The sequence below is a fragment of the Argentina silus genome (genome assembly GCF_951799395.1).
Source record: "Argentina silus genome assembly, chromosome: 10".
NCBI lineage: Eukaryota > Metazoa > Chordata > Actinopteri > Argentiniformes > Argentinidae > Argentina > Argentina silus.
The window spans coordinates 4,887,457-4,911,985 of record NC_139664.1 but is presented as its reverse complement, the minus strand read 5'-3'; the positions used below and the strand labels follow the sequence as shown (position 1 = coordinate 4,911,985).

The 24,529-nt window shown below is 45.6% G+C and overlaps 1 protein-coding gene across 2 annotated transcripts in view; it reads right to left on the bottom strand.

Annotated features, from left to right (window-relative positions):
• slc9a1a (solute carrier family 9 member A1a) overlaps positions 1–22,518 on the bottom strand; it is a 30,909-nt gene extending 8,391 nt beyond the window's left edge. For both annotated transcript variants that reach the window (XM_083678744.1, XM_083678745.1), the window contains exons 1-5: positions 21,535–22,518; positions 6,310–6,773; positions 4,924–5,174; positions 2,962–3,179; positions 2,192–2,394 (exon numbers count right to left, since the gene is read on the bottom strand). In XM_083678744.1, the coding sequence (XP_083534870.1) occupies positions 2,192–2,394; positions 2,962–3,179; positions 4,924–5,174; positions 6,310–6,773; positions 21,535–21,856 (1,458 nt within the window). In that variant the 5' untranslated portion in view covers positions 21,857–22,518. The remainder of the gene's footprint in view (positions 1–2,191; positions 2,395–2,961; positions 3,180–4,923; positions 5,175–6,309; positions 6,774–21,534) is intronic.
• Positions 22,519–24,529: the final 2,011 nt, after the last annotated feature.

Below are 24,529 nucleotides of genomic sequence, written 5' to 3'. Positions count from 1 at the left end.
CTGAGGGTGGGAAGGTGAAACAGATTAAAGCAAATGTAATTCAACTAAAATGTTAGCGCTTCTGATGGAAGACAATGCATTGGCGCTCACTCAAGGGTAAAGACGTAAGTAAGGATTGCCCTAAACCACATATCTAGAATCAGATTACTCTACTGTACATACTGTATAGTTCTAGACTAAACCATAGGCGGGTGAAAAGATGTCTGACCCTGTACCAGTGGTCAGGGGCAATGTCTATGTCTTCTCTGTGTGTGTGTGTGTGTGTGTGTTTGTTTGTGTGTGTGTGTGTGTGTGTGTCATATCATTTTCTCTCATAAAGGAGATTAAGTCTGCAAATCTAGTTAACTTTAATACCCTAAGTGGATGACAACAGACTCTAGCTCTCAAATAATACCCGGCCAGGCAACCACTCATTCCCACGAGACCACAGACACAGACACAGGCACAGGCACAGGCACAGGCACAGGCACAGGCACAGGCACAGGCACAGGCACAGGCACAGGCACAGGCACAGGCACAGGCACAGGCACAGGCACAGGCACAGGCACAGAGACACAGACACAGACACAGACACAGACACAGACACAGACACAGACACAGACACACACAGACACAGACACAGACACAGACACAGTCTCCACTACTGCAGCAGTCCCAATGGTGCAGGTGAAACCCCCTAACTAGTCTCTTGTCTATGTTAGCATTACATACCAGTGCTCTAGGTCATGAATAAAACATGTCCTACCCTCGACTAAAGGGGTAGAAAAGGTTTTACCAGCGTCGGTTGATATAGCTGTATTACTCTCCAGTCTGTTTTACTACAGCATATTGGTTGTGGCGATTCATTCTGTTCCAGTGTGTGTGTGTGTGTGTGTGTGTGTGTGTGTGTGTGTGTGTGTGTGTGTGTGTGTGTGTGTGTATCATACTCTCTCATAACGAGATTAAGTCAGCCAATCAGTCAGCCACTGTCCAACCGTCTCACGTATATTGTACTGCGTCACTTATTGTCTTGTCTCACGTATATTGTACTATGTCACTTATTGTCTTGTCCTACCTCATTGCACTACTGCGTATTTGTATTATTTGTATTATTTGTATTGTATGCTGCATTGTCAAGGATTTTACTCCCTGCACTCGTGTATGAGACGTAACCAATACATTTGAAACAATCTAGTTAAATTTAACCCCAACCCTAACCCTAAGTGGATGACAACAGACTCTAACAGCTCTCAAATAATACCCGTCCATGCAACCCCATGAACCTCATTCCCACAAGAGCACATTCCCACAAACATGCCCTCACACTCACAGACACACACACAGCCTCCACGACTGCAGCAGTCCCATTAGTGCAGGTGAAAACCCCTAACTAGTCTCTGTCTATATCAGCATTACAGACGGCCAGTGCTGTAGGCTGTGAATAAAACATTTCACTTGTTTCATAAGAGATCTTAAAGGGCTTTATTTTAGTTGCTGCTGTTTTGGGGATAGTCTGCCAGATGATGTGCTTCCCAGGGCTTCCACATGCTTCAACAGCTTTCCTGGAAGATGAGTTTGCTCAGCAGGACTCGGAAAAAAAGCAGCACTCAGAGCTTGTTTGTGTGTGTGTGTGTGTGTGTGTGTGTGTGTGTGTGTGTGTGTGTGTGTGTGTGTGTGTGTGTGTGTGTGTGTGTGTGTGTGCGCACACGTGTGCGTTTGCTTTCGAAGGGATGGCGGCAGTGACATTTTGTCACACCAGCACAATATTTCGAGACCACTTGAGGCCACAGAATATCCGAAGGACAACACCACAATGTCACATAAGAGAAACATAAAATGAACTATTTTTAAACAAGTACGCTCTGTAATAAAGTCAACCTCTTCATAAACAATGTTTTACCAATCATGTCTAATGGTCACATTAAGAGAGAGGCAGACGCAGGCCAGAAGGAGCCACAGTCCATTAACGTGTGTCCAATAGGACGGCTAATTTGCCTTCTCCATTTGAAAACATTTGCTCTCCTTCAGACATAAAGAACGCAATAAAGTGCAAGAGCCAATGTCCAATACAATTAACCAACTAACGCACTGAGAGGTAACTGGTAAACAATGAGGTACAAGTTACCATGGTAACACTACCCATACCTCAGATCCCTCCCATTAATGTGTGTGTACGGAGCCGTGGAACAAGACGACTGGCCGTGTGGCTCACCTGCACAAACACCGTGAAGAAGATTTCCGTGATGATGGCGGTCAGGAACATGGTCCTCATGGGGAAGTGGTCGTTGTCCAGCAGGTAGCCCAGGGAGAAGGCGATGGCCCCTCGCAGGCCACCGTAGGCCACGATGAACTGGTCCTTGGTGGTGAGCTTGACGATGCGGAACTTGTTGATCACAAAGGTGAGTCCGACCACCCCTGTCATGGGAATACAGTGATGCATTAGGGTTTAAATAGTTCCTGATATCAATGAATCCCAAGTGACCCTCAGTGTCTGTGTGTGTGTGTGTGTGTGTGTGTGTGTGTGTGAGGGTCTTGTCAACATAGTCATCTGATGAATTGCCTATTGCCTAGTGACTAAGGTAATAATCCCAGTAAGCAGAGAGGGAGGGGTAGGGTTGGCTTGGACAGATGGATAGATACTCCTTAGAAATCTATATTATTTTGTGTTGTTTCTGACAAGAGTTGTTTTGACAGGGTTAGGGTGTCAATGCCACGACCCCAAGGACAAAGTGGAAATCCTCTTCCGCACCATCAGTTGGGTTATTTCCTGACTGAAATGTGGTGACTTCATAGGTCAGCTCAGTTTCTTCTCCTTTTTAAAACTTACAACATCAGTAGCATCTCAAATTCAAGAACATTATTGGCACTTTAAGATCGCTCTAAATCCATGTTTTTTTGGGGCTTTTTTTTTTTTAAGCCTTTGAACAAATGAAGCCCAACCCCGGCCTGGGCATGTTTATGGTCTGTATGAGGAGGACTGACCGATGACCCGCGACACCAGACAGAGGATGACAGTGGCGGTGACGAACGTCCAGCTCCAGGCGTGCGGCCCGGCCACCGTGGCAACGCCCAGGAAGATGAAGATGAGAGTCTCGCTCACACTGCTCCACATCTTCAGGAAGTACTTGATGGTGGTGTGGGACTTGTGGGATATGTTGGCCTCCACGTAGGGCCGCATCGTGGCACCGCATGATATCAGCCTGGAGGGAACACACGGAGAGGGACTACCATCAATTATCAGAAAATAAAATATCAAAAATAAAGACTTTTTAAATATGTTTTTAGGGCATTTCTGCTTTATTGTGATAGACAGGACAGAAATAGAGATTGACAGGAAGGATGGGAGAGAGAGGAGAGATGACAAGATAGGTCGAGGGTCGGAATCGAACCAGGAACCTTGCGATTAACATGGTAAGCGCATTAGTGCTACGCCACAAAAATAAAGACTTAATGACTGTTTTGTGTTTTCAACTAGCTAATCAAACTTACATGGATTTGCCTCTGGGCATGCAAAGAGAACCGGTTCTCCAGTTACAGTAGCACTGTACTGTAGCAACACGGATGTGTTAAGACTAAAATGACATAAGAGGCCACCGCAAAATCAGGGTTTTCATTTCATCAGCTTGTGTTTGCTCAGCGGAAATGTATTCAAAATACCTACATCCCCTTCCCCTGTCTAGCAACCATTTCTCTATTCCAAGCACGAGGCGATGTTCCTCCGTGACAGTGGGTGGGTTGGGGCCATAAGGGCCAGAGCTGTTAGCTAGGTGACTCACTGTAGTTTTCCATCATTCTGCACAGTTTCACCGTGGCAGTAATCTTGCAGCTGTTCTGCTTTTACTATATTAGAAATCAAACATAAAAGGAGTCGACGTACAGTTATAAAGCACTACCCCCCAAATCCTCTATTTACGATGGTAGGAAGAAACGAACGGCCAGAAGGCCTTGGAATAGACTGTACAACCATCTGTGGCATCATTCCGCCTGTCAAACCAGGGAAACTGGGCAGCACCTGTGTTTATGATCCATAACTCACCACCTTGTTTTTTCAGGAGAGGAGAATGATATGTTACAACAATACCAGGCAGGGGCCTGGAGGCACGACAGAGAGCTATAAATTGAGCAGCGTGTTGATCTGGCTGAAGCATACATCAGGATGGTCAGTTATAGAGCCGAGGACCTGTCAGGACAAACAGGTGAATTACTGCTGCTGGGGAACAACTCTAATGAATCTCCTTGGCTGTGCCAGAGCAAGGTAGCCATGTTCAATTGATCTCACCATCTTATCATCAACCATCTTATCACCAACATCTCTGTGGCTCGGTTGGTAGAGCATGGCGCTAACAACGCTTAGCGCCATGGGTTGTGGGTTCGATTCCCGCTGGGACCATATATACTGAAAAATGTGTGCACTCACTGCAATGTAAGTCGCTTTGGATAAAAGCGTCAGCTAAATGACATTTATTAAATATATTATTATTATCATGGATAGAAGAATCAATGGTGGACACAATAGTGCAAGGTAGAATAGAAACTAGCATTAGCATGAGAATTAATATTTTCCCTTTAAAAAAAATCTAAAATCTAAACCAAACATGGTGTTGATGAATGTAGGTCAGTGGTGTTGCTGGGCAGACCTGAGGAGTTCAAAAGGTCATGTATTGCTTATGTGTCATTCCATCCAATAAACTTCTCCCCTTCCCCCTGCCCTCAGCCCAACCCCAATTAAGTCACAACGATTTACGACCCGGGGAAATCATTGAAGAAAAACCAACAGGGAGGCTAAGAGACATATAGGAGTTTGAGAGAGAGAGAGAGAGAGAGAGAGAGGTGTGTGTGTGTGTGTCTGTGTGTGTGTGTGTGTGTGTGTGTGTGTGTGTGTGTGTGTGTGTGTGTCTGTGTGTGTGTGTCTGTGTGTATAGATCCCCCCCCCCCCCTACTCACGCCATGATGCCGGAGAGGTGGAACATCTCAGCGGAGAGGTAGGCCATGTAGCTGTAGACGAAGACGAACAGGGGTTCGATGACACGCGTGTGCGAGGTGAAGCGTGACGTGAAGCCAGCGAGGATGCCGTAGATGGCGCCCACCGCGATCCCGCCCAGCGAGACCACTAGGAAGCAGATGACCCCCAGGAACACGTCCATCACTGTTACCGTGCCAGCACCAGAGTACTCCTCAAACAGGTGGTACAGCACCTGCACTCAGAAGAGACGGCAGGAGGGAGGAAGGGAGTGAGGGGGGAGGAAGGGAGTGAGGGGGGAGGAAGGGAGTGTTGGGGGGAGGAAGGGAGTGAGAGGGGAGGAAGGGAGTGAGGGGGGAGGAAGGGAGTGAGGGGGGAGGAAGGGAGTGAGGGGGGAGGAAGGGAGTGAGGGGGGAAGAAGGGAGTGAGGGGGGAGGAAGGGAGTGAGAGGGGAGGAAGGGAGTGAGGGGGGAGGAAGGGAGTGTTGGGGGGAGGAAGGGAGTGAGAGGGGAGGAAGGGAGTGAGGGGGGAAGAAGGGAGTGAGGGGAGGAAGAGAGTGAGGGGGGAGGAAGGGAGGGAGAGGGGAGTTAGAGCCAGTACAAAGCTGAACGCAGATGCAGGAATTGCTGTGCCTCATGCAAAAATGCATCGAAAAATAGAGCCAAGAAAAAACCCCACAGACATCACGGTTCAAGTGTGTGTTTTTTTCTCAAACCTTATTTTCAAAGACGAAGGGAGTGATGAGGAGTGAAACTTACACAAAAGTGTAAAGGCAAGATAGAAGTCCTGATGCAATTTAATTGAAAATTGATTTTGCCTCGGGTGGTGCACTGGGAGCCCCACAAATGGGTCAACTGTCCTAGACGGATCCCAAACCCAGCGCTACCAGCCAGTTATACTGGTACCCAGCTCAGTCATCAGTAAGAGTTCAATAACCAGTTTCCTAAAAACGGCTTTCATGTGAAAAAAAAAGTGCTGTATCATGTTCTCTGTGTCTATAGAGTTCATGCTCATGTTCTTGTGAATGTCTCCTAAATTGCCCTCGAAGGGGATTGGAAAAGTGACGTTGTATTGCATTTTATGGTAAGCCCTGCCCTGCCCACCTGAGAGCCCTGCACCACCTGAGAGCTCTGCACCACCTGAGAGCCCTGCACCACCTGAGAGCCCTGCACCACCTGTCAAGTCCCCACATTTGTGTGCGTGTGGTGTTGTTGTTCTGTCTGCTTGTGTTAGTAGTTTGTTTGCTAGTAGTTTGTGTTGCACTACCACAGCACCAGCGGTTACCAGCATTACGTATGTTACGCCCCCCCCCCCCCCCTTTCTACCCCTAGACGTGCCACCTGGGGTGGGTTGGTAACACCACCACTCACCACAGTGACGGCGTCATTGAGCAGCGACTCGCCGAACACCAAGATGTGCAACAGCTCGTTGATGTGGATCTCCTCAAACACGGCCAGCACGGCCACGGGGTCCACGGCAGAGATGATGGAGCCGAACAGCAGGCAGGGCAGCAGCTCCACCTGGCTGAGGTTAGTGCCCTGGATCTGGCACACGGCGTACAGCAGGCCCCCCACAAAGAAGGCATTCCACAGGGTGCCCACCACGGCGAACATCAGGATGGTGCCTATGTTCTCCATGAAGGGCCGGATGGGCAGGAAGTAGCCGGCGTCCAGGATGATGGGCGGCAGGAGGCACAGGAAGAAGAGGTTGGAGTCCAGCACAGGGGGCACTTCCTCGCCTGCCAGCTTAATGAGCCCCCCCACCAGGAGGCCAACCACGATCAGCAGGCAGCTCTCGGGCACGATCCCGGACAGGCGCGGGATCAGGTGGAACCCTGCATTTAGAGGGAGAGAGAGAGAGAGAGAGACATGAAGAAGAGAGAAAGAAAATGTAAACATCCACAGTTCTTATTTACATTAAGTGGCATCTCAAATGTACCAACTCATTGAGATGAGCATGACCATTATCAAACTTCATTCCAGCAGCAGATACGGCAGAGGGGCGTGAGAAGGCATTGAACCAACAGGCCTGAGAGCTGGCCAACTCTGGGAATGCCGCAGTAAGTTAGTGACAACACCAGTCCTGACAGGAGGGCATACAAGGGTTTTACGACAGATGGCAACGTTCCTACACGACACTCAGAATCAGCCAACCGAATCAGTGCAGACATGAGACACGAGTCATGCTATCTGACGTAAGACAATGGATGGGAGGGTCTAATTGCTACAGGGAAAAGGAAGCAGGTACAAAACATGTTTTGTTGTTGCATCACTGCTATGCACATGCACACACCCGAGCCCTGAAGTGACTTTCTTAAGAAGAGGTGGTAGAGGCTATGCAAATCAAGTTCCTCGTACTGTAAACACAAACTCCGCCCACGTGACAGAGGTCAGAGGAACCACCATCTGACGACACATACATCTCGCTCGTACACTGGTTCACGTTGGAGCTTGTGAGCTGATGCGATTGGGCCGAGCCAGAGGCAACACGGCTGGCTCGTCTCAACATAAGCAAGCTCAGATAGAGTCCCCGAAGACCAGCTGCTAAATGAATGCCTTTTTCAAGCCTGAAGTGGAGACTGGCTGACCGATGTTTTCAAGGAAATAGAAACGTCTCATTCTGATAGGCTAGCTTGTCAATACAGGGCATGTGAAAGTATGTGACCTCCATGACTCCCGTTACTCCTAAGCCTCCTCTGTGTATTCTGACACGCAACCGCAGACCCTGAATGCTAACAGGATGGACCAGAACGACAACTGCAGTATTACATAAACACAGAAGGGGATCTAACAATGAAGACTTCAAAAAGGCAGCAGCCCGAGTAAGAATTCCTCACACAGCTATATTTACACGGCTGCCTGCTGCAAGAGGCCATGTCACCTTCCAAATCGCATAATGCCACTGAGTTAAAGTGCAGCCTCAAGCCTCACACACACACACACATTACACCGCACCACACACACACACTACACCACACACACACACACACACACACACTCACACAAACACTAAGAACAGCCTCTATGAGTCTGCAGTATTTAAGCCCTTCAGCGTGGGCAAGGGTAGCATGATAGCAACACCATCTGCTCTGGATGGCACAGGGTACACTCCCACTGAGGCAGTGAGAGGAGAGGCAGGTAGGCAGGCAGGCAGGCAGGCAGGCTGGCAGGCAGGCTGGCAGGCTGGCTGGCAGGCTGGCAGGTAAGCAACGTAGACCCGCTCCCCTTTCACCAACGCTCACACACTGAGAAAGCACGGCCAATTAACATGCATTCATTAGCACATCACACTGTTAGCCATGTAACGGCGAGGCCGCTATACACTCACACACTGCTACTACTAGACCAAGGGTCTTCAAGGTCATGCCAGGAAAAGAGCTACGGGTGTGTGTGTGTGTGTGTGTAGATCGCCCCCCACCCCCCACCCCTACTCACGCCATGGTAAGGACACAGCGGGAGGTCTGGGACTGATGCGATGATGAAGGCACGGGAAACTACAACGTCTGAACAAACGACCGTATGGTGCTACAGTACAGCCTGTGCATGGCTACAGTACAGCCTCTGCATGGCCGGAGCTTGCTCTGTGAACCACGTTCTTCAGAGAATACAGCGCCGTTCAGCAGGAAGGCTGCCCTCCTCTCAGCGTTTAACACACACTTCTTTCACAGGCTCGACAAGGCCAACTGCATGTGGTTCAGATATACAGCCGGACACAACTGTTGTTTCAAAGCACGACTGCACCAGCCCTGAGGGAAGCCCATCGAGGAATCCCCGTGACCAACGGTCCGGCGCGGCCTAATCGCTGAACAAAGAAGACGTGTGGTGCAGGATGAGCTATTCCCTTTTCAACCGGACTCATTCGAAACCTGGCACCGGTCCACGGTTCCTAACCAGGTGGGTAAACAAAGGCCCTTTGATGCCTAACAGGGATTCACACAGGCTCCTTGGTTCTCCCTTCACTGCGGAAGGTTCACTCTCGTGGAGAGAGGAGTGAGAACTCAATGGAGTCCCCTGCTTCTCCTCGAGACTTGGTGTTCCTGCCTGCCTGCCTGCCTGGCTGGCTGGGTGCGACGCTGCAAACCGATTCAGAGAAGCGCATTAACCTCTGACTGAAGGCACCACTGCAGGCTTTCTAATTAAAGCCACAGTCACAGCAAGACACTCTCATCTCAGCCGCAGTCAACATCATTACAGTATAAAGCGTGTGTGGCTGCTGCGACTGAAAATAGGCCGAAGGAGACAGCAGAATAGTCTGTTCGTGGGGGACACACAAAGCAGGTTCTACTACCGGAATTGTGCTCCTCTGACAGGCTAATTATGCCGCCTACTGAATAGAACAGATTTCTGCTAAAAGGCAGCCTAGGAAACCCACACCCATAGCAACAATGATTTGTGTAGAATTACTTCCCAGGAGCTGTCGTAATGCCTCGGTCAACCGGGCCACCATTTCCTCGCAGCAAGATAAGAGATCGAAGAATTGCAGTGTAGTCACATTGAAAACCCCTTTGAAAGCACAACGTTTGATGCGTGAGCCAACAGCTGTGGAAAGTTCCGGCACTGGAAGTGAAGAGCAGGTTGAACCTGTTGCCTGCTGAAAGAGAAGAGCACCATTGAGACAGCAGAGCATTGACAGCTATACTGTAACAGAGTAGCTGGAGCTGGCACTGGCATGACTGTCTCGCTAACAGGACCTCTGCCGGTTACAAATTAGGCCTCGTGAGACTAACGCTCCACCATTTTTGTTTTAACGGTATGGATAATGCATTTATGGAATAATCTATTATGCCTGCACAAGCACATTGTCACTGACCCAGTGAAAATAAACACCCGTTGTGTGTAGCCTTCGCCTGCATTACAAAGTCTGAACAGGCTATTGAAGGATGGATAAAATGTGGCAAAAAGGCCGAGCTGACATAGGCATACATGGCAACAGTCACTGAACTTTTAAGTCCCTTTAAATACAGATAATCTAGTGTTTAGCAGTAATATATGGATTCATGTCCTGTAATAGCACCGTTGATATGTGAGCTCAGTGCTGCGTGGGAAAACTGCTGAGGGGTATTATCAAACGCAGACATACTGTAGGTTTTGGGTCTCTTAAGGATTGTGTCCTTCCCGTGGGCTTTTAGTAAATCAACCTGATCTGGGGGGACTTTGGGCTCCCAGATTTTCAAGCCCTGAATCATGATCCACAAATAACCAGCAGCAAGGGCAGGGAACAGGAGACTGTGTGTGTGTGTGTGTGTGTGTGTGTGTGTGTGTGAGTGTGTGTGTGTGTGTGTGTGTGTGTGTGTGCGCGCTAACAAAGGTCTGCAATGGCATTTGCTGCTGTGTCAAGTTGCCACTGTTTCTCAGGGTGATATTAGTGCAGTCAATTGTACCAGTCAAAGATTGCTCTTATTGTTCCTGAAAAATGTGATTGTCATCATTTCATTAGCAATTTGGAAATATCATGAGGACATAACGACTAACAGTGGGTTACTAATTTACTCATTTGTATACAGTACTCCAAACAATCACAATGACACAGCAAGAGATTTTGCACAAGGAAAAACGAAAAAGTCTTCAACGACTTAATTCTATGCGAAAAGGGCAGACAGGTCATAATTGGACGGACTAAAGCGATTACGGTGGCTGCTGCCGAAGACCAAACCTTGAATTCAGAACTGGAACGCTAAATTAGCCATTATCCTTCATGTGTATGACCAGGAGGATGAGCTTCTGTGAAGGCTGGCTGACAATGAAGGGAATGACTCACCATTGCCCCTGGACAGAAGCTCATTCAGTGACAGCGTGACCTCGGTCACCACAAGTGGCCTGTGTCAAGCTTTCTGGCCATGTCACACCCAAAGGCCTGAGACAACAAAAAAAAGACAAGAGAGAACAGGTAGAGAGCAGCGCTGAAAGGGTATAAACGGGCTTTCACTGCTCCTGTCCGTAGGGGCGTTCACTGCTTCTGTCTGTAGGGGCGTCTACTCAGTTCTAGCTTCTTCTTTTTTTTAAATAGGTTTTTAGGGCATTTCTCCATTGGGATAGAGACAGTAGAGATTGACAAGAGGGATGGGAGAGAGAGGAGGGATGGCATGTCAACGTGTCAAGGGTCGGAATCGAACCAGGGACCTTGCCATTATGTGGTATGTGCATTAGTGTGCTACGCCACTAAGCGTCCCCTCAGTTCTAGCTTCTTTAAGAAAAGCAAGCAATGGTCAGCCCCCAAACCCCTGCCTGATCACTCCGCTCTTCCACCTCGGCTGGCCCCCTGGCACCGCCGCCTCTACGTGGATGCAGCAGCCGCGCTACTCGGTCACGGCTTTTCACGCCTCGCTGGTGGAACGAGCTTCCCACTGCTGTCATGACTGCAGAGTCACTAACTATCTTCCGCCGTAGATTGAAGACCCATCTCTTCAGGCTACATCTTAACTGTCCCTCCTAAAGACCTCTTCATCCCCACTACCCCCCTGTACAAGTTTCTCTCCTGTCTCCTTCTTCTAGCATTGTGACTAATAGCCAATAGCCCCTGGTCCTAGCATAGATTACTTTTTCTTATGATGACTGATGGATAGATGATTCACTTACTTAAACGAATGTATTCGTTGTAAGCCGCTTTGGATAAAGGCATCTGTTAAATGCCACAAATGTAAATGTAAGAATTTACTTTCGTTGCATTTCAGAAAATGGGCAGGGGGATTGGTGGCACTGCGAATGTGCCTTTAGTTCTAAAACTGACTGATGATTGATGACAGCTCACACCCCTTGACAAATCCTCCAAGCCCTCCAGTCTTCACCCTCTTGAGAAGGAAGAATATATCACAGCAGGAGATTATGGGGGGGGCCCTTGAGATCAAGGGAAGCTCTTTCAGTAAGTGCCCCCATTGCAGACGCCAATTTGGTACAGTCTGTAGGGCCAGGGCTTGGCAACCTTTTGGATAGAGCATGTCAGTTGCTTATTGGTTCTACCACTCCATTAGCTGTGTGCCAACAAAATGTTTACATTACCATTAGGATAAACTGTAACACACTTCGACAATTAGCGCAATTATAACGCACTCTGTCCAGTCAATTAAGGAGTCTTAACTAAGGAGTTATGTCTGCGAGAAGGCAGCAATATAAGATGATTTATATTAGACACATTGTTGGATGTGAAAGTAAAACAACTTTCATCAATAACTGCTCCAAACATGAGGTGAAGTTAGCATCGTACAGTGGTTGCACTACAAATGATCAAAGTGGGTCATTCTTCTGGCTGTAAATGGGCCGTCGGCTTGATGTTTAAACTGAATCTGATCGTTTAACTTTTGTGACAACTTTTGTGACAACTACATCGATCGGTTCAGAGCTATGTACTGTAGGCAAATTAGAGGGCTGTGGATATGTTAATTACCACATCGCTAGAATAAAGCTCAATCAAACTCAGATTGTTCAATGATTAAAAAAAAATAATTCTTCTGCTATATGATCAATCTGCATGCCACACATGTGTCAGGCTTGGCAGCGGTGCCAGGGGTTGCCGACGTCTGCTCTAGCCAGGCTGTATGATGGACATCACAGAGCACTTTAAGTGCATTTCTGTGAGCAAGCTTATGAACCAATAGAACCATGGCGCTTCTAAACCTTATTGTCCTTCCAGCACTTACTGCTTGGGTCTACGGGTGCTTACAGTGCCTTATAAATAGGGCCCAGAACAGTTCTTCACCACCTGACCTGCCACATCATTAACATTATTCAACAGCTGAGAACACACTAGACATTATTAATTTTTATTCAAAGCATATCCTCAAGGCACCTCTCCAGTCCTGACAGTTCCAGTTCCTTCCGTGAACAGTTGACAAAATAACCTGTAATATCAGCCTATTTAAATAGACTGTGTTTAAACTCTACAGGTTGTACCGCTTGCAACAGATTTTGGCAGTTTAAAGAAGCTATGACATATGACATCTTCACTGTACTACAGTGTATAATGGTCTTCAAAATGTTTCGATGGTATTAGCGTATTGATTTGTCCTGGTGGGCACGGGCACTAGCTCGTAGGCAAATAAAAAATTTGCTTTGCAAAATCATAACAGGGTTCGCAACTGATGGTTCAATAACAAGTCAACACACGTTTGCGAGGGCGAGATGTTGTCCTTTTGGTGCTGGGGAATGAAACCACCAGTCAAGAATTTCTCTTATAAACTCCATGGCCATGTGGTTTTGCCTCTATTCCACCACTGATTCAGAGGATTGACATGCTAGGAAAATGCAACATGATGCAAACTACAGTGGAAGCATGTGCTTTTGTAGACAAGGCTGCCATTGCATTACACACATCAAATTAATTTTCAAATCGTATATCTACCCCTGGTGTGACAACTGCACAGATAATCTTCTTCACTAACGTTAATTGATTGACCTTGAGCATGACATCTTGTCATTTAAATTCATGCATAGACGACCAACAGGCAGCTTCCCGAACCGGCACACACTGGTGTAATAAAGACATGCGCTGGTTGTTGATAATGGCCGCCTGGGAAACATGTCCTTGTTACTACGCTGGAGCAAGGTCACCCACAGCTACCCACGGGTCATAACAAGCATCGCTTTTAGTGTGTACGTCTGTGTGTGTGTGTGTGTGTGTGTGTGTGTGTGTGTGTGTGTGTAGGTGTATATGTGTGTGTGTGTGTGTGTGTGTGTGTGTGTGTGTGTGTGTGTGTCAGCACAGCAGGGCTCATTCAAATCACCACCACTGCAGTGAGAAACTGTGACCCGTTGCTAGGTGACCAATTCCACTAGCTGAGATGCTATGGCTGAAATGATGGAAAGAGCAGAAAAGAGGGAAGGAAGGAAGCGTGTGTCTTGTTAGGCTCTTGGGGGGAGTGGGTGATTGAGGAAATTGAAGCAGATCCATCTTTGTCTTTTGATGACCAGAGATGACTTTCCATCCCTATGTGTCATTGGTAATCCTCCCTTATGGCACATCATCATGGAGTTACAGACAGACTGCAATGAATCAGCCTCGTTCACAGCCAACAAGGCACAAGCCATTGATTTCACAGACTGGTGTACTTCAAGACCATCTGCGGCAGGTTAAAACATACATTATTATATGGGCCGTATCCCAAAACGACTACTGCTACAGCTAGAGCTTTTCTGTAGTTCAGTGATGTCCTTTAGTTTGTAGTTTGTTTCTGCAGCAGCGGTTTGTTTGGATACAGACTTTTGACAGGCCTGTGTGTCAAGCCACTAAGATATGTCGATCATCAATGGGAAAAATGGGCAATTATGGGCTGGTGCCCTGTTGACACTACCTAACTGTGGCTGTCACACACACCGAGACCAATGGGATCAAAATGAGTCAAAACTCAAGAGTGGAAACTTAAAACATGATTAAAGGCAACATCTAATTATTGTTTACAGACATTCTTTGATGTTTAAGATAACTGTGCGATTGTTGACAACTGATGTCATCAGCGTGTCCCCCAGAGGGATCCCCCTGATATTCATAGCAAGCAGTGGCCACGGCTTAATCCATCAGATTAAGGAGGATCTTTCTTACCCTCAACTCATCTCTGTAATCACTGTTGCTATCGGTGACAGATTAGAAAGCCGCAGGGGGGAGGGTACAGATAAGACCCATAACTGCTATCAAGCCCAATGTTGAAGCAAAGTCACAGGCGTTATAATATTCATATGCCTATATCACTGCAAGAGGATGCAGACGCCAAAGTCCCTCTTGAATCATTTGTTTATGGACAATATGCTAAAAACCTGGCAACATACAGCCAAAAAAAGTTTGTTTTCTAAAGTGATTATTATAGGTTTAAAAAGTGAACACAAAAAAAAAGAATCCAAAGAGATGTGAGCAATATGGGGAAACCCCTATGACAGATCTCTGTACATACCACACTGATGGGAGCAGCGTTTTAGTTAATGAGTACTGGAGGCCTACCAGTAATCTCTCTATCATTAGAGAGTATGCCGCCTATTCCAAAGGCCTATTCCAAAGGCCGCTGTCACAAATGCATCGGTTGTAACTGTTGACTTCCCAGTGACACATCACTCAGGTAGGTACAGAGAGTTTTGGCACCCAATCAGCGCTGGGTTTGTTTGCAGAGCTGAATTCCCCATTGTGCATTCCAAGTGGACACTTTGTTTGTTTGGCTTACAACTCCTCATGTCCTGTCCTGTGGTTGAAAGCCACGTCAAGGATAAGGCATGGCATGTAAGCGTTTCATTATACTCATTTGTAAGGTGTGTATCCCACTACTGGTATACTGTTGTGAAGAGAACCCACCCTAGGCAAACTGAGGTACGAACCTAAGGGCTTTGAGCCTTTGCCAGTTTCCAAACCACTCCTTAAGGCATCTCAAGGTGACTGCTTGTGAACAGGGTATTTGTGCTTGATGCTGTAAAATGATAAGGCCTAATGTAATTAATGGACCCGATACAGGCTTTGATTCAAGCACTAAACATTTTTTTATGACTAACACTAAAAAGTGCACAATGGGATATTGTATCTGGAGCAGTGCACTCAATGACACTTGTGTCTCCACTTGTGCTGCGTCAGTCCCAGGTTATAGTCCATCTCAGGCTTAGGCAAAGTGTGTTTACAGTAGATAAAGTGGCCTCTTAAGGAGAGTGCTCATCATTCAGTGAGCCGTTTGTTGGGCAAAAACAATCCAGATATTCAATCAGAATGTAATCCTTTGAAAAGAAAACACAAAGCTGAACTGACCGGAAAAAACATCAATAGGGTTCATTGACTGTGAACGACTGTGAACAAAATGTAGTTTTATGTTTGTGGTACGTACGGCTAACTTACGGTAGCTCTGCAAAAGTAGTCTCCAAAATAATACCCCCAACACACACAGACGCCTGTGGCAAGCTAGGCTGTATTCACAACACAATGTACAAACACCAGTGACCCAACCGGTACACTTGGGGAAACTCCCACTCTATGGGTGCCTCAATCAGTGAGCTTAACAAGGCCCGGGTCCATCAATAATGAATGGGGGCTGAAACATTCCTCTCTTGCTCTTCCATCTAGGTTTGACAGATGGTGCACAGCCACACAAGAGGATAAGAAATGTATACAGTAGAAAACTAAAATAGTCTGCACAGAAAGCCAGTGCTATATCCTGGACCTAGCCGAAGAACAGGGGCAGACTAACAGAGCTAACTGAATCTTGTATCCAGGGTCATTCAAGGTGCGCATGGTTTGCCACTAAACAAGCTTTTTTTTTCTGTATTGATTCTCCATGAACAATTTGCTGTGTCCTTGGCTTTGTCCGTTGAACAACACTTGATGAACTCAGCAGCCTACAGTGTAACATCTATAGCATTGTGTCATGGGTATTGATGGTAACCCTAACCCTAATTGAGTGTGTATATATATATATATATATATATATATATATATATATATATATACACACACAGTATATATATGCCATATATATATGCCATTTAGCTGATGCTTCTATCCAAAGAGACTTACATTGCAGTGAGTGCATACATTTATATATATATATGTATATATATATATATAATCTTCCCATCTGTCTTCCAGCCATTTCCATTCAGGCGGCAGTTAGTTCACTGCACGTCAAATATTGACTACCGATAAAGCCCATAATGGAGGAGTGTACATGTCTAGTGTGTTCTCAGGAGTGCAAAAGAGGAAGAGAAGTGCACTAACACTCCATTTCTGTTTGTGTTGGGACAAACAGTGTGCAATACAAATGGAGAGGGTGTGAAAAACGTAGTCACTAGTTCTTGCAAGAAGGTTAATGATCATGGTCACCTGTTACCTTAACAACAGTAAACCACCTACAAAATCCATACTCTTGAATACAGAGACTGACCTAGATCTCGCCATATAATCTTATCTTCGCTAGCCCACGCTATATCGCATTTATTGCTGCTATCCTCCCATCACCCTATGGAGATAATGCTAGTTGTTTGCTTAAATACAAATATGTGAATTGCCTTCTTGTCTTATCTTCTGGTTAAGGATCACACCAGTGAAGTGCAATCAAGGTAGACAGTGCAAATGAATGAAAAAGAACTGTAATGAAAAATAAATACTTATACGGTGTCACAGCAAAGCGTCTGAATACTTATGTAAATGAGGTATTTCTGTATTTCAATTTGAATACATTTGCAGAAATTACTTAAAAAACTTGTTTTGTTGTCATTATGGGGTATTGTGTGTGGATTGACGGGCAACTTTTTTTTTTTTTTAATCCATTTTAAATTGAATCTATAACACAACAAAATGTGGAAAAAGTGAAGGGGTCTGAACACTTTGAAATGAAACCCTAACCCTAACCCTAACCCTAACCCTAACCCTAACGTAAGGCAGAGCTTGCTCTTGCATCTGTCGCTTACTGTCAGAGAGGCTCGGCTCGATAGGAAGTGTGGCATCCGCCCTCTGATCTCACCACAGGGCCCTGCTCTACACTCTCACCATCAATGTGAAACAGTCATTGAGGCTAGGTGACTGCTAAATGCCCAAAATGCGAATGTTAAATGTTGTTAACAAGCAGACGCCTTTATCCAAAGCAACTTACAACAAGTACATTTGTCTAAAGTAAGTGAAACATCTATACATCAACCATTTACTCTGTCAGTGGTTAAACAGAGTTTAGAATACACTAGTAATAATACACTAGTACTAATACACTAAACTAGGCGAACTTATAGATACTGTACACAGTAATGTTTGTTAGTGGAGACTTCCTCCTTGAAGGCTGTGCGAAAAAGATAAGCTTTTATTTTCTGTTTGCACAGAAATGTGCTTTGTGTCATGAAAACAGCTAATGTCAGGACATATTTAAAATGTAACAAACAAGAAACATACACTCAAGTGGTGTTGAAGTCTTAAAAGATAAAAAGCCAATATTTTGTACACCACTCATGTGGGACACATACACGAATAACCTGGGGCTCTCTCTAATCACACTCTCTCAGCTACAATTAATTCCCATGTATTTGTATTCATGGAGTTATTGCAGAGTGGATATTAATAGAGGACTAGCCTACTACTCATGCAGCCTGCAGCCAGTCATGGAGAGAGAGACCAGAGCAAGCACAGGTCGTCTGGCTGGCCAGCAAAAGATCATAGGCATGGAAACTGGAAGAGGAATTAGAGCTGAGCATGACAGAGGCAGCAGACCACGCGCTGAGCAGGGTAGCTGCCGCAGCAGATTATAACATACACACTAGTTTCAGCATTCAGGAGGCTCAGGAACTGAAGGTCGCCACTGCTGCTTCTGTCCCCCCACTTAATCTCATTCTCAACCACGTCTCTACCCTTTCAAGGCTCTCTCTCATTGTATCCTCTCCTTCTGTGTTCTCTACCCATTCCTCCTCTCTTCTCCTCCTTTTTTTTTTTTTTCTACTCCTCTCTTCCACCTTATTTCCCTCTCTTTGTCTCCACCTTGCCTCCTCTTATCTTGCTCTCCCTCCCTTGTCCCCAGCACTCAATCAAAGGCTCTCCACCTATTTCCCCAAGACAAAAGGCCTTCCTCTGGGTAAGGTGAGACCATAGGCTGGCACTCAGTCAAACTCATGACAAGTTGCTGGCTCTCAGCAAATAATAGCAGGGGACACCGCAGGGGCCTGAGCACCCTGCATACCGGAAGAGGAGAAGCAGAGAGACAGAGGGTTAGTGAGGTAAGGAAAGAGAGAGAAGTCAAGGAGGGTGAGGATAGGGAGAGGGAAGGAAGGAAGGAAGGAAGGTCACAATAAGGTTGTAGAGATGGGAGGACCTCTGAAAAAAGAAGAAGAGGAAAGGAAAGAGTGTGTGTGTGTGTGTGTGTGCGTGTGTATAAAAAATGTTTCAAAACATCCTCTGTGCAATGTGAAAGGGCTTGCAACATGAACAGTGGTTGCGATGTCCCTCAGGTCTGGTGACAAGGAAGAACTGAGGGGGTGCAGAGGAAGCTCTGGTGGACAGTTTTGTTGAGTGGTGTGAGCAGAACCACCTGCTACTTAACATCAGCAAGACAAAGGAGATGGTGGTGGACTTTAGGAGAGCTAGGGTCACCCTATCTCCTGTTTCCATCCAGGGAAAGGACGTGGAGGTGGTCCAGAGCTACAAGTACAATAAACTGGACTGGACTGGTACCACAGATGTCCTGTACAAGAGGGGCCAGAGCCGGCTTTATTTCCTGAGGAGGCTCAGGTCTCTGCTGAACATGTTCTACCAGTCAGTGGTGGCCAGCGCAGTGCTGTACACGGTGGTATGCTGGGGGGGGCAGTATCAAGGAAGGTGACACCAAGAGGCTGAACAAGCTTATTAGGAAAGCTGGTTCTGTCCTCGGTGTCACCCTGGACACTGTGGAGGAGGTGGCCAATCGGAGGATGAGGACCCTCCCATCCCATACATGACACTGTGGCAGAGCAGAGAAGCTCCTTTAGCAACAGATTATTACAACCACGTTGCACTAAGTAGCGCTATAGGAGATGTTTTCTGCCTGCCGCAATAAGACTGTACAACTCCTCCTCTGGCTGGCTCGATCATGGTGATCAGAAGTCAGGGCTGGGGGATGTTAAATCATACCCGACTGTTCTTACTGTATATAATGTTTCAGATGTCTATTTTATTTTATTATTCTATTGTCACTTTATTTAGTTGTTGTTGTTTGTGATGTGAGCTGCTATAATGCTATAATAATGCTGCTATAATTTTCCCTCTAAATTAATAAAGTAGGGGAGAGCGAGGTAAGTTGTCACACGGGTAAGTTGTCACACTGTTCTTACCTCAAAAATCAAATAGCTACTTTGTGTAACTACATGTTCTATAGTCAACTTCCTGTTCACATGTGGTGAAGGTCACTATAATCTGAGGTGAGTGTCTTATTTTTCATCTTCAAAAGTAAAAAATTGGCACTTTACATTTTATGCAATACAACTTTGTTAGGTATGAATGTTCAAAATCATAATTTTGCACTGAGTAGAGACAATAACGTGTCTCTTGATACTTTAGCTGCAGTCCTATGTTGAGCTAACCTTGAGACTTCGGGGCAAGTCTTCACATGTGACAACCCCCAGTATGAATAGACACACAGAACATGCTCAAAAAACATTGTGATATTGAGTAATCAGCTCTGATAATAGTATTAAATGTTACTGTGAATGGAGTATTATATAAACGTAGTTTAGAGCAGCAGACATGTCCCTGGACTACACAAGACAGGCTCTGGCGTGTGTGGGTCTACTAAAACACTACCTGCCTACTGTATGAGACAGTATATCCACACACACACACACACACACACACACTACTTTATACAGTGTCAGTGGAATTTAGTGTGGTTTGATGAATTGCATTGTGGCGACAAGGATTGTCAACAAGGAGGTGGGTGTAATAAGCCTGTAATTAATATGTAATTGCATTGGCTGTTTCCAAAGAAAGGGAAGCAAGAAAAAGAAAGATCATAGAAGCGTCATCATCAGATGAAGAGGAGTGCTTCTGCCTCGTCTGTGTGGAGCCATTTTCAAACAGCCTTCCAAAGGAGACTTGGGTGAAGTGGGTGAGATGCAACAAATGGGCCCATGCTGCTTGCACCTCAGGCCAGGCAATTTATGTGTGCCAGAACTGCGACTCTGTGAAGATGAGTCTAATTAGTCAGATACGTATGTACGTCGTATAGGCCTGGTCCTAGCATAGATTATTATTATTCTCATGATTTTTCTTATAATGACTGATGGATAGATGATTCACTTACTTAGACAAATGTATTTGTTGTAAGTCACTTTGGATAAAGGCGTCTCCTAAATGGCATAAATGTAATGTAAATGCATGACTGTTTTTATTTTGAGTTCTTTAATGAAGTTGAATTTGGTTTTGAATTTGAAATTAAAATCAATATTCACAATGTGAAATATAGTTGTGTTCTTATTTGTTGATTATCCAATGTGACAACTTACCCGACGTAGTGTGACAATTTACCCGCTGATGGGGAAAATTGTCACAAGTGTACACTCTCTATTTAACGGTCTACAACTCTGTACTGAAATAAGATATGAAGATGTAATAAGAACAAAACATGTGCCCAAGACTTCCTTCTTTCATTTGGTATGACATTTATACCATTGTGATATATTGTACCCAGTAAATGTTAGACAGCGTGAAAAGTGTGACAACATACCCCGCGCTCCCCTCCCTATCTATGTATCTAGTTTGCTGCAGAAACCAGAGTCACTATGAGTCAGTAAGAACATAATGACCTGCAAACGATCCACAGAGAGGATGACCTAACTGTATCATCACTCTGAACCACTTACAATTGCCAGAAAGTTGGAAAACAAGTCCATCCAATATCTGAGTCACAATTGAATTTAGATATCTGTGTATCCTTGGTTGCGAATATACTACTGTGCACAAAAGTCACCATAGCCTAGGAGTTTCCTTATCCATGATGTGCCGATTACATCACAGTTGGGTAAACCGCATTTGTCTACTTGTGACTGGGGTTAAAAGGCTCTAGTAATGCTAGAAAGCATCACAGATCAATGGCATTCTTCAAAGATAAGCCTACCTTTTCTCTTATCATCTTTGTGAACACTTACAGTATAGACCTACAGCAAACGTCCACATAAAAAGGCACTTACCTAATTTCATTAAAGAGGCCAGCAGTACCCATAATGAGATCTCGAAAGGCGTCTGTATGTGGTGGTAATCGAGGTCGAGAACGGGAAATGCCTTTTTGGTGTGGTTAACGTGTCCGATGCCGGCGTCTAACCCTCGATGGTCGTCGAGGTGGTCGTGTCCTCCAGTACTATCCCGGACGCTGACGCTGACGTCCGGAGAGCTGGCAGCTCCGAGCGGCAATACGGTCCCCTCCAGAAACATCAATACCACCAGTAGTTGTAGTCCCCGCTCCAGAAAACTTCTGTTACCGGTGGGGGGGGGTGAAACTGCGCGGGTAGGCATGTTGAAATACGTTTTTATAACTTGACAGGAATATTTATAAACAAAATAAAAAATAAAAAGAGCTTGGGAATGAAGCAAAGTTTAACAGCACACTTTCCTCGCACGGTAGCAACTGTTTTTCCACAGGACCCACGAAACATCCATGCTCAACGCTTGGTTAACTAGCTGTAGCAAGTGGCTGAGAATGGGAGGAGGGTGCAGCCAGCAGCAGTTCTCACCCGTCAGGTAACCTTTCATAAAGCAGGAAACGCCAAGGTGCAGGAGCTAGCTTGCTATCTGGCAACGTGACACTTGTGACGGAAACAGTGCTTGATATTATCCTTCTCTAAATTCTACCTCTTGGAATTGACATGTTTGTCCAAAATCTTGTTTTAGAGACTAACATCACTAACAGTTACCGTGTCCTCCTCTGTAAAGGGTGTCTGACAATGACGAGCAACAGAGATCGCATCTCTTCCCATCTATCCAGAGAGGTTCACGAGATGATAGCAGTCCAATATTGACCTTGAGTGAAACTGTTAGAGCTGTCACGTTGCATATTTGATTTCAACTTTACGTAATTACCCTGTCCCGGCAGGACAAGACCTTTTTTAACTCAGATATTAGTGTCCGACTAAGCGCGCCTGCCTCCATCTATCCCTTAAGTAGCTCCAGCCCCCCTCCTCCAGTCGGCTCTGCTGTTGTCACGCCGATGAAGTACATATGTAGTGTGATGTTCAGGAGCTAAATACAACCTTCAAAACGCACACCCTGCGGAGGTTTGTGGATGGGAGGGAGGAGAGGAGAGGGGAGGGAGGAGAGGGGTGTGGGGGGGTTATATTCGACCACAGTGACATCTATCGGAGAGGAGGCTCAAGGTGAGCGAGGGAACGTGTGGTAAATTCACTCGGTCAAAAGATGCCCAACTATCTCCTTCCCCGAAACTACCTGATCTGTCTGATAACTCGCAAGACAGGCAGTTCAGGCTGCACGGGTCACGCTACGACGACACCTTTCCTAAGACAATGCAGTCACTTTCTGAATGACTTGGACTTCACCAGTTACCCATCGGCTGAAAGTACAGGGCCGTTTTGTTTTCCCAGTCCGTCCCTGACGACACCTATTGTTGCAGTCACACCCCATATTCAGTAGAGTGTGAATGGCCCTATGACTGATTGGACTGTACCTGAGTAAGTGCCCCTCTGCGAGGGCAATTTACCGATTTGTCTGTATCCTTGTCTCAAAAGTCACTAGGCATGCCTCAGGACTGCATTAATTGTTGGTGAGTGAGATTAATCCCCAACATATGCATCCAAATGACATTGAATGCAATATTAAAATGTTGTTATGAAGATTTTGTACATCCACCCATTTCATAATTACAATGGTGGCGAAACCCTGCCATAAAAGCAAGCATAAAAGACACAACAACCTGTGTATCTGTTTACCTTGACATCCAGCGCTCTCAGTCAGTGTTTTAATTCCTTTGCCACAGCTTTGTACCATAGTCCAATACCACTGGAGCTGTATTGGCCTGAAATTATAGTGAGGGAAAATTATACAGTAATTTTGAGAGCCATTTGCATTTCAGAAATAAACTGTCCACAACAATTACTTTAATAACACAGGAATTGCGTATTGTGCGGTGTATGTGTCATAAGGTATTTCCAAATAGGTAAGTAAAGGGATAAAAAGTAATGCACACTTGATAACCATGCCATGTCAACATTCAGCGATGCAGCTGCAAAAGATAAAGTCACCAAAGTGGATCATGTAGTAGTGCATACGGTTTTGCAGTGATTGTAGGCAGCGATTATGCAGAAATAATGGCAAATTGATAAGTTATGATGAATACTAATAAACTGCCTGCGTCTCTCTCCACTACAGGGCCAGGGCATTAGGAACCAGGATACCAGGTGTCCTGGCTCTCTGATCCCGCAATGCCATTACAAATATCAGTTGTTGCCTGTTCCTTTCACTGACACACACACACACACACACACACACACACACACACACACACACACACACACACACACACACACACACACACACACATGCATGAAACATCTTATGTTTCTCATTTACTTCAAAGTGAGGAAATACTGTGATTTATGTATTGAAATGTATTGAAATTGTAAACGCTTTTGTATGGATATGAATAATGAACAACTCATCTGTAAATGAAATGGCCATGGTTGCTTTTTTCCACTGTTTCGCGTGCCTTTAGTTATGACTTCACGCTCCAATTGACATAGTTTGGAAAGTTCATTAAGTTTGCCCTCATTTGAAATCTGAGGAGCAAAGACATTTATGTCCAGGCTGCTCTATTTTTGAACACCTAAATGTGTACATTTACTCCCTCCTCTCTAATGTGGCTGAGGTCATGATGCCAGCGTTGGTTTCGAGGACTCAAATTGCTACAACATGATTCAAAACGACATCCAACACTTTGAGGAAATAATAGGAGACATGCTGCTGTGGTCAAAGAATAGGAAGCAAATTACCCAGGATGTCTAAGCTAAATACATGCCTGGTGTGTCTTGTTTATTTTAAACCTGGTAGTTGCACATCTACTGTATGTGTCTCAAGTGCATGAACCCAGAAGCCTAAGGACTCTCTGGCCGAATCCAAGTTGGCATTTAAAAGCAATAATGTTTCAAAATTGCAAACACAAAAAAGATGGTGAAAGTA